At 40.3% G+C, this 14,353-nt stretch overlaps 1 protein-coding gene across 2 annotated transcripts in view; it reads right to left on the reverse strand.

Moving 5' to 3' along the window:
- L3MBTL4 (L3MBTL histone methyl-lysine binding protein 4) overlaps window positions 1–14,353 on the reverse strand; it is a 374,898-nt gene that overhangs the window by 298,562 nt on the left and 61,983 nt on the right. For both annotated transcript variants that reach the window (XR_010836709.1, XM_059039839.2), the window contains exon 4: window positions 10,521–10,575. Coding sequence is in view for 1 of the 2 variants with exons in the window: in XM_059039839.2 (XP_058895822.1) it covers window positions 10,521–10,575 (55 nt within the window). In the remaining variant the exon portion in view is untranslated. The remainder of the gene's footprint in view (window positions 1–10,520; window positions 10,576–14,353) is intronic.

Consider the following 14,353-nt stretch of genomic DNA (forward strand, 5'->3'; position numbering starts at 1 on the left):
GAAGTCATTTTTCAGAAAGAACAACTAAAAGTTTGGACTTCTATATGTAACATTTATGCTGGGCTCAAGGCAAAACCGTGGCTGAGCATCCAGGCCCAGGCCATCTGCCCATAGCTGCCTGCCTGTCTGGGTTGGGCTTGACCATCAGGGAAGCCTCTGTGTGCTGCACTGCGGTGTCTGCACTAGGAATGAGGAGGAATCTTTTTTTTTTTAAATAGGGTTCAATTATGTATATGGAAATCAGTAGAAAATTGACTCTAGTCATGAACATTCCAGGTGAATTTCTAAGAAATTCATCTATGCTATAAAGTGAGCTACCATACAAATACAGCTTTGCACTTGAGCGCTACAACAATCAATAAGTTTAGCAAAACAACAAGAGTACATCACCAATTCCTATCTTTTCCCGGCTTTTGAGAGAAATCCACCGGTGTTCTCCGGAGGCCGCAGCATCAGACCCACGTTGGTCCCAGACATCCAGACTCAAAACACAACGGTCATATTAACTCTCCCCTGGGCTTCACAACTCTGGGACTGATACCCAAATGCAGTGGAGGAGGGTCAGCGGCAGGGTCTGGGGGGATGAGGCTTCACGGCTGAATTTAGGTCCGAAGCGGGCGGCGACTGAGGAAATGCCACACGCATAGAGTGCGGGGGGTGGGGGGGACCTCTCAGGCACCCCCGACGTGCGGGAGCCCTGGCCACCACCCATTCATGCGCCGTGGCCTTGAAGCGGGGATGGCCACCGGAAACAGGAGCAGGAGCCCACACTCAACTGCCTCACCCGTCTTTTCCCTGTTTCCACCTCAGGGCTGCTCCTGGCCTCCTGGCCTCCTCTTCCAGGTGAGCCTCGTGCCTCCCTCCTCCTCCTCCTGGCTGTCTCCTTCCCTTCTCCCTCCCCCGTCTGTCCCTCCCTCCCCTTCTGAACAACTCCGTCCTAAAGCCATTACGTGGGCCCATTACTTGGGCCCAGGGGAGGCGTACGTGGGCGAGCACTGGGTGGGAGAGGGGGATCTCAGCACACAGACCTCCACCACAGGGGGAGTGGGGGGAGAGTCACCACCGAGGGGGTGGGTGGGCGAATCCCGAACAAAGTGTTGAGGGCACCACCCAGGAGGATGACCCTGAGTGGGGCACGGAGGGCACCCCTGGAAGGGCCGCCTGGTGCAGAGCATCGGGCCTGAAGCCTGTTGAGCATGAGGAAGGTGTCCCACACCCTCACCCCCGCAGAGGCTGCTGGTCCGGCATCTGGGGGATGCAGCCCGGAGGGCGGGGCCTGAGTCCGGAAGGGGTCAGCGGCAGCGATGAGAGGACCAGAATACAGAGGAGGGTGAGCGAATAGGCAAACACACAGGGTAACAGCAGCCGCATTGCTCGCTGTCAAAAACCGAGACTCAAATATTTAAATGCAGAAAAGTAGAGTGAATCCTGTGGGATCGGGTTGGAATTGGAGGTATCACTGTGAATTCAGGGATTTCAGTATACAGAGATAGACTGACATATAAAACTCAACGGTGCTAGAAAGCCTGTGTATGTACATATACACAGTGCATAAATCTGTGTGTGTATAAATGCACAAACAGATGTTACCCAGGGAGTAACAGAGACACATCACAAAGACACCAAAACCAACTTGCAGGGGTCCCTACTGACCAACCTGGGGTCCGTTTGAGCACCAAAATAACAGAAATTGATTTAAATTCAATGAATAAAATAAGGAGCCGTAAGTCCACATTAAAGTAAATAAATAGGGACTTCCCTGGCGGTCCAGTGGTTAAGACTTTGCCTTCCAATGCAGGTGGGTGCAGGTTTGAACCCTGGTTGGGGAGCTAAGATCCCACATGCCTCACGGCCAAAAAAACAGAAGCAATATTGTAACAAATTCAGTAAAGACTTTAAAAATGGTCCACATCAAAAGAATCTTTAAAAAAATTAAATACATAAATAGAAAATTTGGTGAAAAATAGAATATTTATGCCTTTTAATTACCTCTCTGTAAAACACTTATTATTTCAATAAAACTGTAACTTTACAGTTGACAAACCTGTCAGACACCATTTCACCATCAAGAGATAAAAGTTATCAGCTGAAACTGGACAAATCAAAATCATGTGCAACTGGTCATGCCACCAGAAGAAAAAGCACCGCTTCTGTGATATTCCCCCAGAGATGCAGAACCTGAATCTAATCATGAGGAAATACCAGACAAATCCAAAATGAGGGACATTTACAGACTAAGTGGCCTGCTACCTCCACAAGTGTCAAGGTCCTGCCAGTCCAGGGAAGGCTGAGGAACTGGTCCAGATTGGAGGGACAGACGACTAAACACGGTGTGTGCTCTGCACTGGGTCCACCATTGCCAAGGGCATTATCGGGGCAGCTCTGATGGCTGACTGGGGTCTAAAGCCTGCGTGGCAGGAGCCTCCCACTTTGAATGGCTTGGCCTAGTCGTGTCAGGCGTGGTCTTGTTTGCAGGAAACACATACTGAAGTATCTGAGGTATCAGGCTGGCAAATTGCTCTCTGATCATCAGGAAAAATTCTTTAAACCGTACTTGCAACTTTTCCATAAGTTTGACATAGTTTCCAAAAAAGTTTTAATGTATTTAGGAAAAGAAAAAATGCTTTCACTCTACAGTGTGTAGGGAGCAGTTATTAAACATAGACAGCTAATAAGCCACTTGTCCATATAAAACATTTCACATGAAATAGTGTAGGTTCAAATGAATATTGAAGTGCCCCCAAAGGAGCAGCTTTAATCTCAGTAGCAAAAGGTAACTACGCTGAAAAAAAATCAAATAGACTTTAAAAGTGCAAAGCACATTCGTGGCAAGAATACTTTGGTTCAATCTCAAAAGGAAACAAAAATCTCTGGTTTGAGAAGCGTGCAGGAAGGGAGGATGGGGTTCCACTTGGGCAGGAGACGGAAGCTGGACATCTCCATGCCCACCCTCCTTAGAACTCGGCGAGGCCCCCGGGGCTTGAAGGCTTCACACATCTCCACTGGAAATAAGTGCTGCTCCATGACATTTTCTTCTGCTAAATCAGTCTAAAACTCAGGGTACTCAGTCCCCTTTCCAGAGTTCAAGATTCTTACTGCCCACTAGGGACCCCTAATGACAGGGTGTAGAGGCTCCTCTGCAGGACAGATTGGGAGCATAAATAATCTGAAGGCTCCTCAGCAAGTTCTCTACTGAAGTAAAAGTTTAGGATGGTGTCTGCTTTCATATACTATTAAAGGATTCATAGAATTAAAGAATTTTTTTCAATACATATAATTGACAAAGTTTATTATCAAGAAACTTCAGTAGGTTTTTAAAAAGACTCTTCTGGTTTTACAATCCTGAAAGATGACAATCCAAGACAGGACATATTAAAAAAAAGGATAATTAAAATATTAAGTACCATCTAAATTAAAAGACCATATACAAAAATAAACTCAAAATGGTTTAAAGACCTAAATATAAGACATGACATCATAAAACTCCTGAAGAGTACATAAGCAAAACATTCTCAGACGTAAATCATAGCAACATTTTCTTAGATCGGCTTCCAAAGCAAAAGAAATAAAAGCCAAATAAATAAATAAATAAACAAACAAGTGGGACCTAATCAAACTTAAAAGCTTTGGCAAAGCAAAGGAAATCACCAACAAAACACAAAAAACTTCTACAGATTGGGAGAAAATACTTGCAAATGATGTGACTGACAAGGGGTTAATATCTAAAATATACAAACAGCTCATACAACTCAATACCAAAAAAACCAAACAACCCAATCAAAAAACAGGCAGAAGACCTAAATAGACATTTCTCCGAAGAAGAAATACAGATGGCCAACAAGCACACAAAAAGATGCTCAACATCACTAATTACTAGAGAAATGCAAATCAAAACTACAATGAGGTATCACCTCACACCAGTCAGAATGGCCATCATCAAAAAGTCTACAAATAAATGCTGGAGAGGGTGTGGTGAAAAGGGAACCCTCTGTCCCTCCCTCCCCTTCTGAACAACTCCGTCCTAAAGCCATTACGTGGGCCCATTACGTGGGCACAGGGGAGGCGTACGTGGGGGAGCACTGGGTGGGAGAGGGGGAATGTAAACTGGTGCAACCACTATGGAAAACAGTACGGAGGTTCCTTAAAAAACTAAAAATAGTGTTATCATTTGATTCAGCAATACCAATCCTGGGCATATATCCAGAAAAGATGAAAACTATAATTCGAAAAGATACATGCACTCCAACATTCACAGCAGCTCTATTTACAATAGCCAAGACACGGAAGCAACCTAAGTGTCCATAGACAGATAAATGGATAAAGAAGATGTGGTATGTATATACAATGGAATATTACTCAGCCATAAAAAAGAATGAAATAATGCCATTTGCAGTAACGTGGATGAAGCTAGAGAATATCTACTAAGTGAAGTAAGTCTTACAGAGAAAGACAAATATCATATGATATCACTTATATGTGGAATCTAAAAAATAATACAATTGAATCTATATACAAAAGAGGAACAGACTCAGACATAGAAAACAAACTTACGGTTACCAAAGGGGAAAGAGAGGGGAGGGGTGAATTAGGAGTATGGGATTAACATATACACACAACTATACATAAAATAGATAAGCAACAAGGATTTACTGTATAGCACAGGGAACTGTGTTCAATATCTTGCACTAACCTATAATTTAAAAGAATCTGAAAAAATATGTATGTATATAACTGAATCACTTTGCTGTACACCTGAAACTAACACAATATAATAAATCAACTATACTTCAATTTAAAAATAAATAAATAACATAATTCAACATGGCCCATACAAACTGTCTTTATAAGACAGGCTTTGTGAACATGGTCCTTGCCCTATCTTGTACTTTATACAGTTTCCTTCATTGTATCATCTACTGACTGACTCCAGGAAGAAAACAAATATATATGTTCTTTTCCTTTGCAAGAGTATATACATAGACACCACCACTCATCCACCCAGAAGGGACAGAACACTAGTATCAACAGCAAATAAATTACTTGAAAGCATATACTGAGAACTACTTTTTACAGAGGAGTACTTTTGTTGCAGTGTATGTGGATGCTTGTTATTGATGTTTCCCCCCAGAAGTTCATTAGTTAGAAAGAAGTCCCCTGCTCACCCTCCTGTGACAGTTTCACGGCTCAATGAAAATGCAGTTCTTTAGGTTCAAATACCCAAATGCCTGAATATTTAACTGCATATTTAATGACTGTAAATGCCACCCGAAGATAAGAATCTTCTAAATTAAAATTGATTTGGTTTTCACTTTTCTGAGGTTGATACGCCTTCTTAGGTAGAGAATTACTGTGGTGGAAATGAACAGATCTCTCACAACGTGTAAAAAATGCAGACATTAGTTCCACTGGCATGTAATTATTTTGCAAGAAAGCACCTCTGTGTGTACACCCAGGAAGCAGACTAGTTACTCTAACAGAAGACTGCAGGGATAATGCTCAAGGGGCCCCTCTGAATCTTTCAGTCACTTAATTAGCCACATCCGCCAGCATAGAAACTACTCCCTGGAAGTAGTTAAGCACTTTTAGAAGCTGTGTTAATTCTTCTTTAGGCCATTTAGCTAATTAATACTTGAGAATTTTAGTAAATCATTACTTCAGCATACTAAACAACAGTTCCTACGGGCTGGATTGGACCTGATTATACGTCTTTTTAAAAGATGTTAACTTAACTGAGAGATACGGCATCACATAAAAAATTTCCTCAAACCAAATGCCCTAGGATATGCCGAGAGGAAATAGAATAGGGAGAAAAACACAAAGTAAGGCAGGTAGGGGAGATACTGGGTTTGGAAGGAGCTGGCTCCTTGGTTCAGGCCTGAGGAAGAATCCTCCAGGCAGAAGGAACGGTCCTTCAGACAGCACGGGCTAGACTGCAGGTTCTGTCCAGCCGAGCAAACCAACGACTGCGGGTGGTGGCACGTGATGGACAAGTGCAGATGGCGAGAGGCCTCAAATGCTACTCTACAGAAAGGACCCAGGGCCCCCCACTAACAGGATCTCAGCTCAGTGTCCGCTGGGTTAGAGAGGGTATAAAGAGTGAACAACAGAAAAGTGACCAGAGGCAGCTCTAAGCTGGAGGATATGACTTGAGAGAAATCAAGAAGGGTGAGTGGAGAAAGGGTGGTGACCGTGTGGCCAGGCTCCAGGGTAAGTGAGAGGGAGTGCGGGCTCCAGGGTGTGCCCAGGATCTGGACTGACTGCAGGTGGACGACGGTGCTGCAGGAGGAGCGGCTGCAGCAGAAGCAGGCTGACCATCAGGGGACCAAGACGGGCTCATTTTTAGCATCTAAGTGAAATCCAAAGAGTAAGAGAAGTAACAGCACGAAAGCGTCCATTGGTTTGGGACGTCCCTGGTTCCATTCAACCCACAAAATGTTAACCGCCATCCCCGGGGCCCTGGGGAGCTGAGCAAGAGCAGCTTCAGGGGAGCGGCAGGGTGTAGGTGCCCGAGGGTGGACACGGGATGAGCGGTGGCTAGGGAGAAAACACTGGAGCCCTCAAAAAACTTGGATGCTACCGGCCAGCTCGGGCCATGAGAGAACAACATGAGAGACTTTAAAGTAAAAGAGATCTGTGGGCAGTGATGCTGCAAAGGGATGTTCTGGACTAGATCTTGGAAGAAGAAAAGGACATCCGTAGAAAAACTAGTGACATTTGAATAAAGTCTGCAGTTTAGTGACCACTGACATACCAATATTAATTTGTTAGTTCTGACAAATGTCCTGAGGTCATGTAAGACACTGACCTCAGAAGATACTGGGTGAAGCATATACAGGACTATCCCTGTACTACATTTGCAACTTTTCTCTAAATCCAGTTAATCCAAAATAAAAAGTTTACTTACAAAAAAAGAAATAAATCTAAGAACAGATATTCCAACAATACCACCCACAAATGGAAGTTTTTAGTGTTCAGGAATTTCTGAATTTATTTTTTTAATATTTGGCTGACTCCAACGTGATTACTAATTGTAAAAAAAAAAATACTTGGAAAACGTACAAAATATGCTTTTTATCTCACAGCTTGAGAAATAACAATTTTTAACATCTTGCCTCATTTATAGATATGAGATTTTTTTTTAAACCATCACTGAGACTAATCCCTCCTGGCAGGGGGGGTGCCGGGGTCCCCTTTTTATCATAAGCTTTCCCTTCCATATAATTTAAAGTTCTTCAAAAGCATTTACATGACTACACAACTGTCTACACACAATTGTACCACAATGTTTTGCCTATTCCACATTTGTTGGACATTTAGATTATTTCCAACTTTTCTCCATTTATAAATAGTACCATGAGTATCACATGCATAAATTAAATGCTCATGCTTATTTCATTAGTTCCAAAACGTGGAGTCCCTGAGTTGAAGGAAATGCTGACTTAACATTTTTAATAAATACTATCAATGTGTCCCCCAAAACGACAGAGACAACTTACACTCCCAGAAGCAATGTACAGAGAGCCTATTTCCCTGACCCACCAGCAAGGGGGCATTAGCACTTTGTTGACTGTTAATTTGGTAGGTTATAAAATGTTCATCGTTGCTTTTAAATTTGTCTTTCTTTGTTTTCTAGTGAGACTGAATATATTTAAACGTATTTGCTTTTTAGCTACTTTCATTTCCTCTTCCATGAATTACTTAGTTCCTAATGCCTTTTGCCTGTTTTTGCACTATTTTAGTGTATCTGATTATTTTTTCTACTTCCTTTATCTATTTTGGACCTTCTGCAAGTTGTAGTTGTGGTAAATACTTGCCAGTTTGTTATTTCTGTTTTAATTTTATTTATTATGAGGTTCTTTGGTGCACACAGTTTAATTTGGATGTATATATATATATATCTCATATTCCCTTATAATTTCTTCTACTGCTTCTATGATTATAAAGACCTCACAGTCCTAACATTAAACCAAAGAAATATTAGCATTAGTTTAAAAGAGCACTTAAAATTACGAAGGGAAAAAGCCAGATCACTTGCCCAACTGAAGAAATCAGTTGTTTTTATTTTGGAGACTTCAAATGTAGAGGTCTGGGATTATATAGTGACTGACAATACTAATTCTATAACCTCCATCATACATAATTATTAATAAATAATTCTTACCGAGACAAGTCTTCTCTTAAGGGTATCTAAGACAGTTGGTAAATTTCTTGAATAATATAGGAATAATATAGCTGAGCGTTTCCAAAAGAACCAACAAATTAATCTCATGGCATGACTATGTCAAGAAAATTTAGTCCAGCCAGTCCCCAAGGACACAGAGGGCCATATGAGACACCCTTAATACTTTAACTATTAGCAGTTACTCTTCCAATCCCACTTCTAAGCAAGATTCCAGTTTTCTCTACCTTAGTCTTAAGAGCTACAGAGAAGGGGAAATGATAAAATAGAAAGACCACAGGTAAAGTAGAAAGACCACAGGCTTTAGAACTTGCTAGATGTGGGCTCAAACCCTGGATCCACCACTAACTAGTTAGTTTTACCCTAAGTAAGTCAAATGGCCCCTCAAAGCTTCATCATCTGTAACACAGAGGTCAATGTTAGTGGCAGAGATTGGGCATTCAATAAATTAGTCTGTAGTGATTTCCAAAGAAATGCCTTGCTTGTTGTAAAATCACTACAGAAATTGTTTATTTTTCAATACAATTTTCTGTTCACATATAAATATGTATGAGTACACAGCTTTTGTTTTTCTTTTGTTATTATTTTTAAGGCCTAAGGTAAGTGACTCAATCTATTCTGTTTAGCAAGCAGCCTACAGAAAAGATTAAACTCTTTCCAGGAACTACAGGAGGAAGATCCCCATTATAATACTAAGACAGGAGGCAATTTAGGGAATAGTCTCCTTTATCACATTAAAAGTAGTAAAAATATAAATCCTCAAAAGCCCCTCAAATAATTCAATTTGTATTCAATGAGCAGTTTGCAGCATCTGTATGCACAAACCAAATCTCATCCTTCTTCTAAACATTTAGCTATGTTCCACAGCTGGGGAAAACAGCAATGACACCAGTGTCAGATCTGGAGAAGAACAAGCCACCGGATGACACTTGGGGAATGGACCCCTAACTACAAAATGAGTCTGGCAAAGGAAGAACAACAGCAAAAATCTATTTCCTAGTAAAACTGAAAAACTACTTAAGACATGTAATTGGCTACAATGAAAACTATAAATATTAAATTACTAAAAAAAAAAATCTTAGTTTTGAGGACTGAATATTTTTAATTGTTTGGCTTAAGTCTGCTTTTCTTTTCCTAGAATAACTGCTCCAACCGTGGAATAAGAGAATCTAAAACAATTTACATTATTGTGGAGACTATAGCTGCAGGGGAGAGACAACAACATAATAAATCACAACATCTCTCTGAGAAGAAAAAAAATTGTTTTAAAAAAACTCCTGCCGTTGGGGCCAGGTACAGTCCAAATTTATTTCTAGAATTCCAGTGTTGCATAACTGGAGTGTATTTCAATGAAACTGAACATCAAGTTACATAACTGTCAAATTACTGTATTCTATTTTGCTTTTTCAGCAAAGAACATGATGGGACTTGGGGTGACAGCAAAAGAAGAAAAGAAATTTAAAGCAGTATATTTTGCTTCAATAGAAAACAACTTTTATTCTTAAAAATCATTTAGGTAGAAGAGCACAAATTTTCAATAGTGTGTGCCAAGACTAAGCATTATATATGGTCTTTAAAAACCTCAGTACTTGTTTGTCATTTTAAAAGATATTTTCAGTTGTTTCCATTACTGGAGGGAAAGAAACTTAAATACTTATGGTACTTTAAAAGTTCATTTGAGGAGAAATATCAAATGTACATGCTTCTTTCCCACCAAGAGTAGCACAAATGTTGGACATTCAACTATATTTTACAGAAAATTTAATAACAGCTGCCTGCTTGTATAGCAGTAATCACAATATATATGGAATATATATTCCAAGGAAATAGCATCTGCATTTGCTGATTTAAATTTAAAACATCAGAGAATTAGTTGAATAGTAAAAAGCTGTTATCTAAAACCTACAGATGTATTAAAAACCATAACGAGGGACATTTATCTTGGAGCAAATGTACAACCTCCTGTAAAACATGACTCCAATAGAAGAGTACGAATGCCATCATTAGAAGATTAAACCAATCCGGGAAAAGCTTAAACAAAGAATTACAAACAAACTAAGCAGCATCATTTGTTTTCTTGTTCACAGGGAAAGTTTACACATCAGTTATTTTTTCAAAGGCAAATAAATGAGTTAAGAGCTTCAGACTTTCTTGATATACATATTTGAAAGTCTTAGATGACAATGATGAAGTCTACAGCGGAGCATGTGACATTGTCAACAAGCGATATTATATTATAGATTTAAATTAATAAACCTAAACCAACTGTAGCTATCTAATAAAAATGTCACTTAAAAGTCATCCATTATAAAGCAAAACTGTAAAGGGTGGTGACAATTACCGTGACTCAGAGGGGTCACACCATCCCTGGGCTTCTTTTCTTCTTCAGCTTGCTCCTAGAACACAGAAAATGTGGTTTAGACCCTGTTTCTGGGTAATTGTTTGAAACACTGAAAACTGACTTTTCTGTTTGCTGGAAGCCAAGCCATGAAGAGTGCTGTGAATGGAGGGGACCTACATCAGCAGCCAGTGCCCGGCGGCAGGGGGAGGGGGGAGAGGGGAGGGGGTTGCCACACCACCACCCATTTGGACGTAGGAGGAACCCTTTGTTATTGTCTTAATTCTCTGTTGGCTCAAATATGACAGAAAGGAAGGTTCAAAAGGCAGGCTGAGGGAAGAAGGGCGTCCCCTGCCCCCCGCCAAGTCCTCCATCCTCCCCTGGCTTTCAGCCTGCCGGCACCTGCTACAGCTTATGAGGCTCAGTTAAGGTCCAAGTTTAGCCCAACCAACCCTCACAGAGTGGACAAATGCCTTCAAAGATCCCTGCAAAGAAACCACAAACACAAGCGACCCTGAGAAGGCAGAGCTTCTGTCCACGGAGCCAGCAGTGCATCAGGCCAAGCTCACAGCAACTCCTGGAGGAAAGTCGGCCACTTAGCAAAGACTAAGAGAATCACTTCTTTTTTGAAAGATACTCCAAAAGCATTTGTCCAGATATGTGTCTTACTTACATAGTTTTGTGGCCATAAAAAAATGTATGCCCCCTATAAAGAAACTCATAATAATTTTACACTTAAAAGTTGAGGGACAGAGTTTCCCAATTTTAAGATCTTTCAAATTAAGAGTTTCAACAGGCTTTCAACTCACTTATGGAAGTATAAATATGCAATACTTTGGAATAGTTTCCAAGACAAACTGATTGTCATCCAAGAAGATGAAAATCAGCAGCTGAATTACACAAAACCTTTGCATAATTGATGGATAATGCTCATAAAAAAGTATCAGGATTTAGTAAGTTTGGTCAACAATCATTTCCTACAGTTTATTCCTGTAATTTGGGGGACACATCTTTTCTTTTTTCATTCTTTCACATTTTATTCTTTATTTTTTAACATTTTTATTGGAGTATAATTGCTTTACAATGGTGTGCTAGTTGCTGCTGTATCATCAAGTGAATCAGCTATATGTATACATATATCCCCAAATCCCCTCCCTCTTGCGTCTCCCTCCCACCCTCCCTATCCCACCCCTCTAGGTGGTCACAAAGCACCGAGCTGATCTCCCTGTGCTATATGGCTGCTTCCTACTAGCTACCTATTTTACATTTGGTAGTGTATGTATGTCCATGCCACTCTCTCACTTCGTCCCAGCTTACCCTGCCCCCTCCCCGTGGCTTCAAGTCCATTCTCTACGTCTGTGTCTTTATTCCTGTCCTGCCCCTAGGTTCATCAGAACCATTTTTTTTTTAGATTCCATATATATATGTTAGCATACAGTATTTGTGTTTCTCTTTCTGATTTACTTCACTCTGTATGACAGACTCTAGGTCCATCCACCTCACTACAAATAACTCAATTTCGTTTCCTTTTATGGCTGAGTAATATTCCATTGTATATATGTGCCACATCTTCTTTATCCATTCATCTGTCAATGGACACTTAGGTTGCTTCCATGTCCTGCCTGTTGTAAATAGTGCTGCAATAAACATTGTGGTACATGACTCTTTTTGAATTATGGTTTTCTCAGGGTATATGCCCAGTAGTGGGATTGCTGGGTCGTATGGTAATTCTATTTTTAGTTTTTTAAGGAACCTCCATACTGTCCTCCATAGTGGCTGTATCAATTTACATTCCCACCAACAGTGCAAGAGGGTTCCCGTTTCTCCACACCCTCTCCAGCATTTATTGTTTGTAGACTTTTTTTTATCTTTTTAAGCCAGGCCTAGGGTGACTGACTGTCCCAGTTTGCCTGGGACTGATCCGGTCACAGCTCTGATGTCCCATAACTGGAGGACCCTTCAGTCCTAGACAAACCAAGAGGATTGGTCATCTAAGCTATGACAGCCATTAAAACTAAACCTAAAAAGTAGACTTCAGATAACAGGAACACAAAGCTTTAAAACAAGGTTTCAAAAAATTAATATTTTAATCAGAGCAAACTAGTTTTTAACTGTTAATCACTACTAATTTCATTTTTATATTGTACTTTTTGTTTCTTTTTTAGTCTATGGCTTTAAGGTACAAAATGCAATTTGTATAGTAGTAAATCATATAATTTTCCAATAAGCAAATAATACATATATATCCAGATATGTGACTGAAGTTTCTTTATTGATGAGGTGAACAAACCAGCAAGTCTGAAGATGACTGCATCAGGCTGCCATTTGTCTATATAGTCATATAGAATTGATTATGAAAGATTCCTTGAGATGCCTTAGTTTATACATAGAATTTATTTTATTTTCGGAGTTCACATTGTTCAAGGTAAAAATAAATAGAGAAACAGTGAAAACTCCCCTCCCACCCCGACCTGTCCTCCCCCATCTGGCCTACGTATAATACCTCCACCCAGAAATCTTCATTACTAGATTCTGAAATATCCTTGCAAAGTTTCCTTTATAAAAAAAAGAGAGTGTATTTTCTTATTTTCTTGTTCTTGTGCACAAAGATAACACTGTTTTCTACCTTTCTTTTCACTTAAAATACCCTGGAGGTCTTTATCAGGTTGTAAGAGCACACTCCTTCTTTCTGCCGTTACACAGTATTACTCTGAATGGATACCTCATGATTTATTTAACTGATTCCATGTTTATGGATGTCCAGGTTGTCTCAAATCTTTTTTCCAATCACGTAACGCTGCGGTGGAAAACCAGTACATGGAGCGTTCTGCCTATGTGTCAGGATATGTACAGAATGACTTCCCAGAAGTCACAATATGGACCAGCCGGGTCAAACCAGACTTGTGTTTTCCTGCCAGGTCTGGCGCCCAGCAAGCCCCTCTCAACAGCCCCACAGCCTCGGATCAGGCCTGTCTTCCCAGAGCCTTGCCCACAGGGTGTGATAGCAAAGTTTTGGATTTTTGCCAAGATGATGATGAAAAAAATAATATCTCACTATCGTTTTATTTGCATTTGTTCCATTATGAAGAAGCAGAAGACTGTATATCTAAAAGCCATTGTATTTCCTTTTCTGTGAAATATCTCTACATCTGTGGCCCATTTTTTTCTGTTCGAATGACTACTCATCTTTTGCTCTGCATAAATTAGGAAGATTAGTCCTTTGTCTACAATATGAGAGGCATTATTTATTTCTTCCTGGTTAGTCATTTCTCTTTTTCACTTCTTCCCTTACAGTATTTTTAATATGCAAGGATTTTGGTTGTTTATTTTGAGAAATAAAATTATCAAACTTTTCTTTTATGGCTGCTATTGTTGAGTAATAGAAGATCCTTCTCTACTCCCACATCATAAAAACCTTCTTCTTTGTTTCTGTCTTTTATACTTATGGTTTATTTCTTACACTTAAATCTTTGACAAATTTGAATTTGTGCCGGGACATGGTGTGAAGCTGAGACACACTATTTTTACCCAGGTGGCTCATCACCTGTCCCAAAACCACTTATGGGATAGTCCCCCTCCTCCCATCAGTCTAACACCTGTGTGCTATACACTAAACCCCCAGGTGCATTTGCCTCTTCTGTTTCTTTAGTTTACCTGTCTATCCAAGTACCAGAGCCACGATGCTTTACTTATTACAGCCTGATGTTTTGATATGCTTCCTGGGCTACTTTGTGTTTTACACACAGTAAGAGGTTCTGTTCTGTATAAGTCTTAGAGTCAGACAGCTGAGGGTTTACACCCCTGCTTCTCCCCTCACCAGCTGTGTGACCCTGGGC

Source organism: Kogia breviceps, chromosome 15 (assembly GCF_026419965.1).
Source record: "Kogia breviceps isolate mKogBre1 chromosome 15, mKogBre1 haplotype 1, whole genome shotgun sequence".
NCBI lineage: Eukaryota > Metazoa > Chordata > Mammalia > Artiodactyla > Physeteridae > Kogia > Kogia breviceps.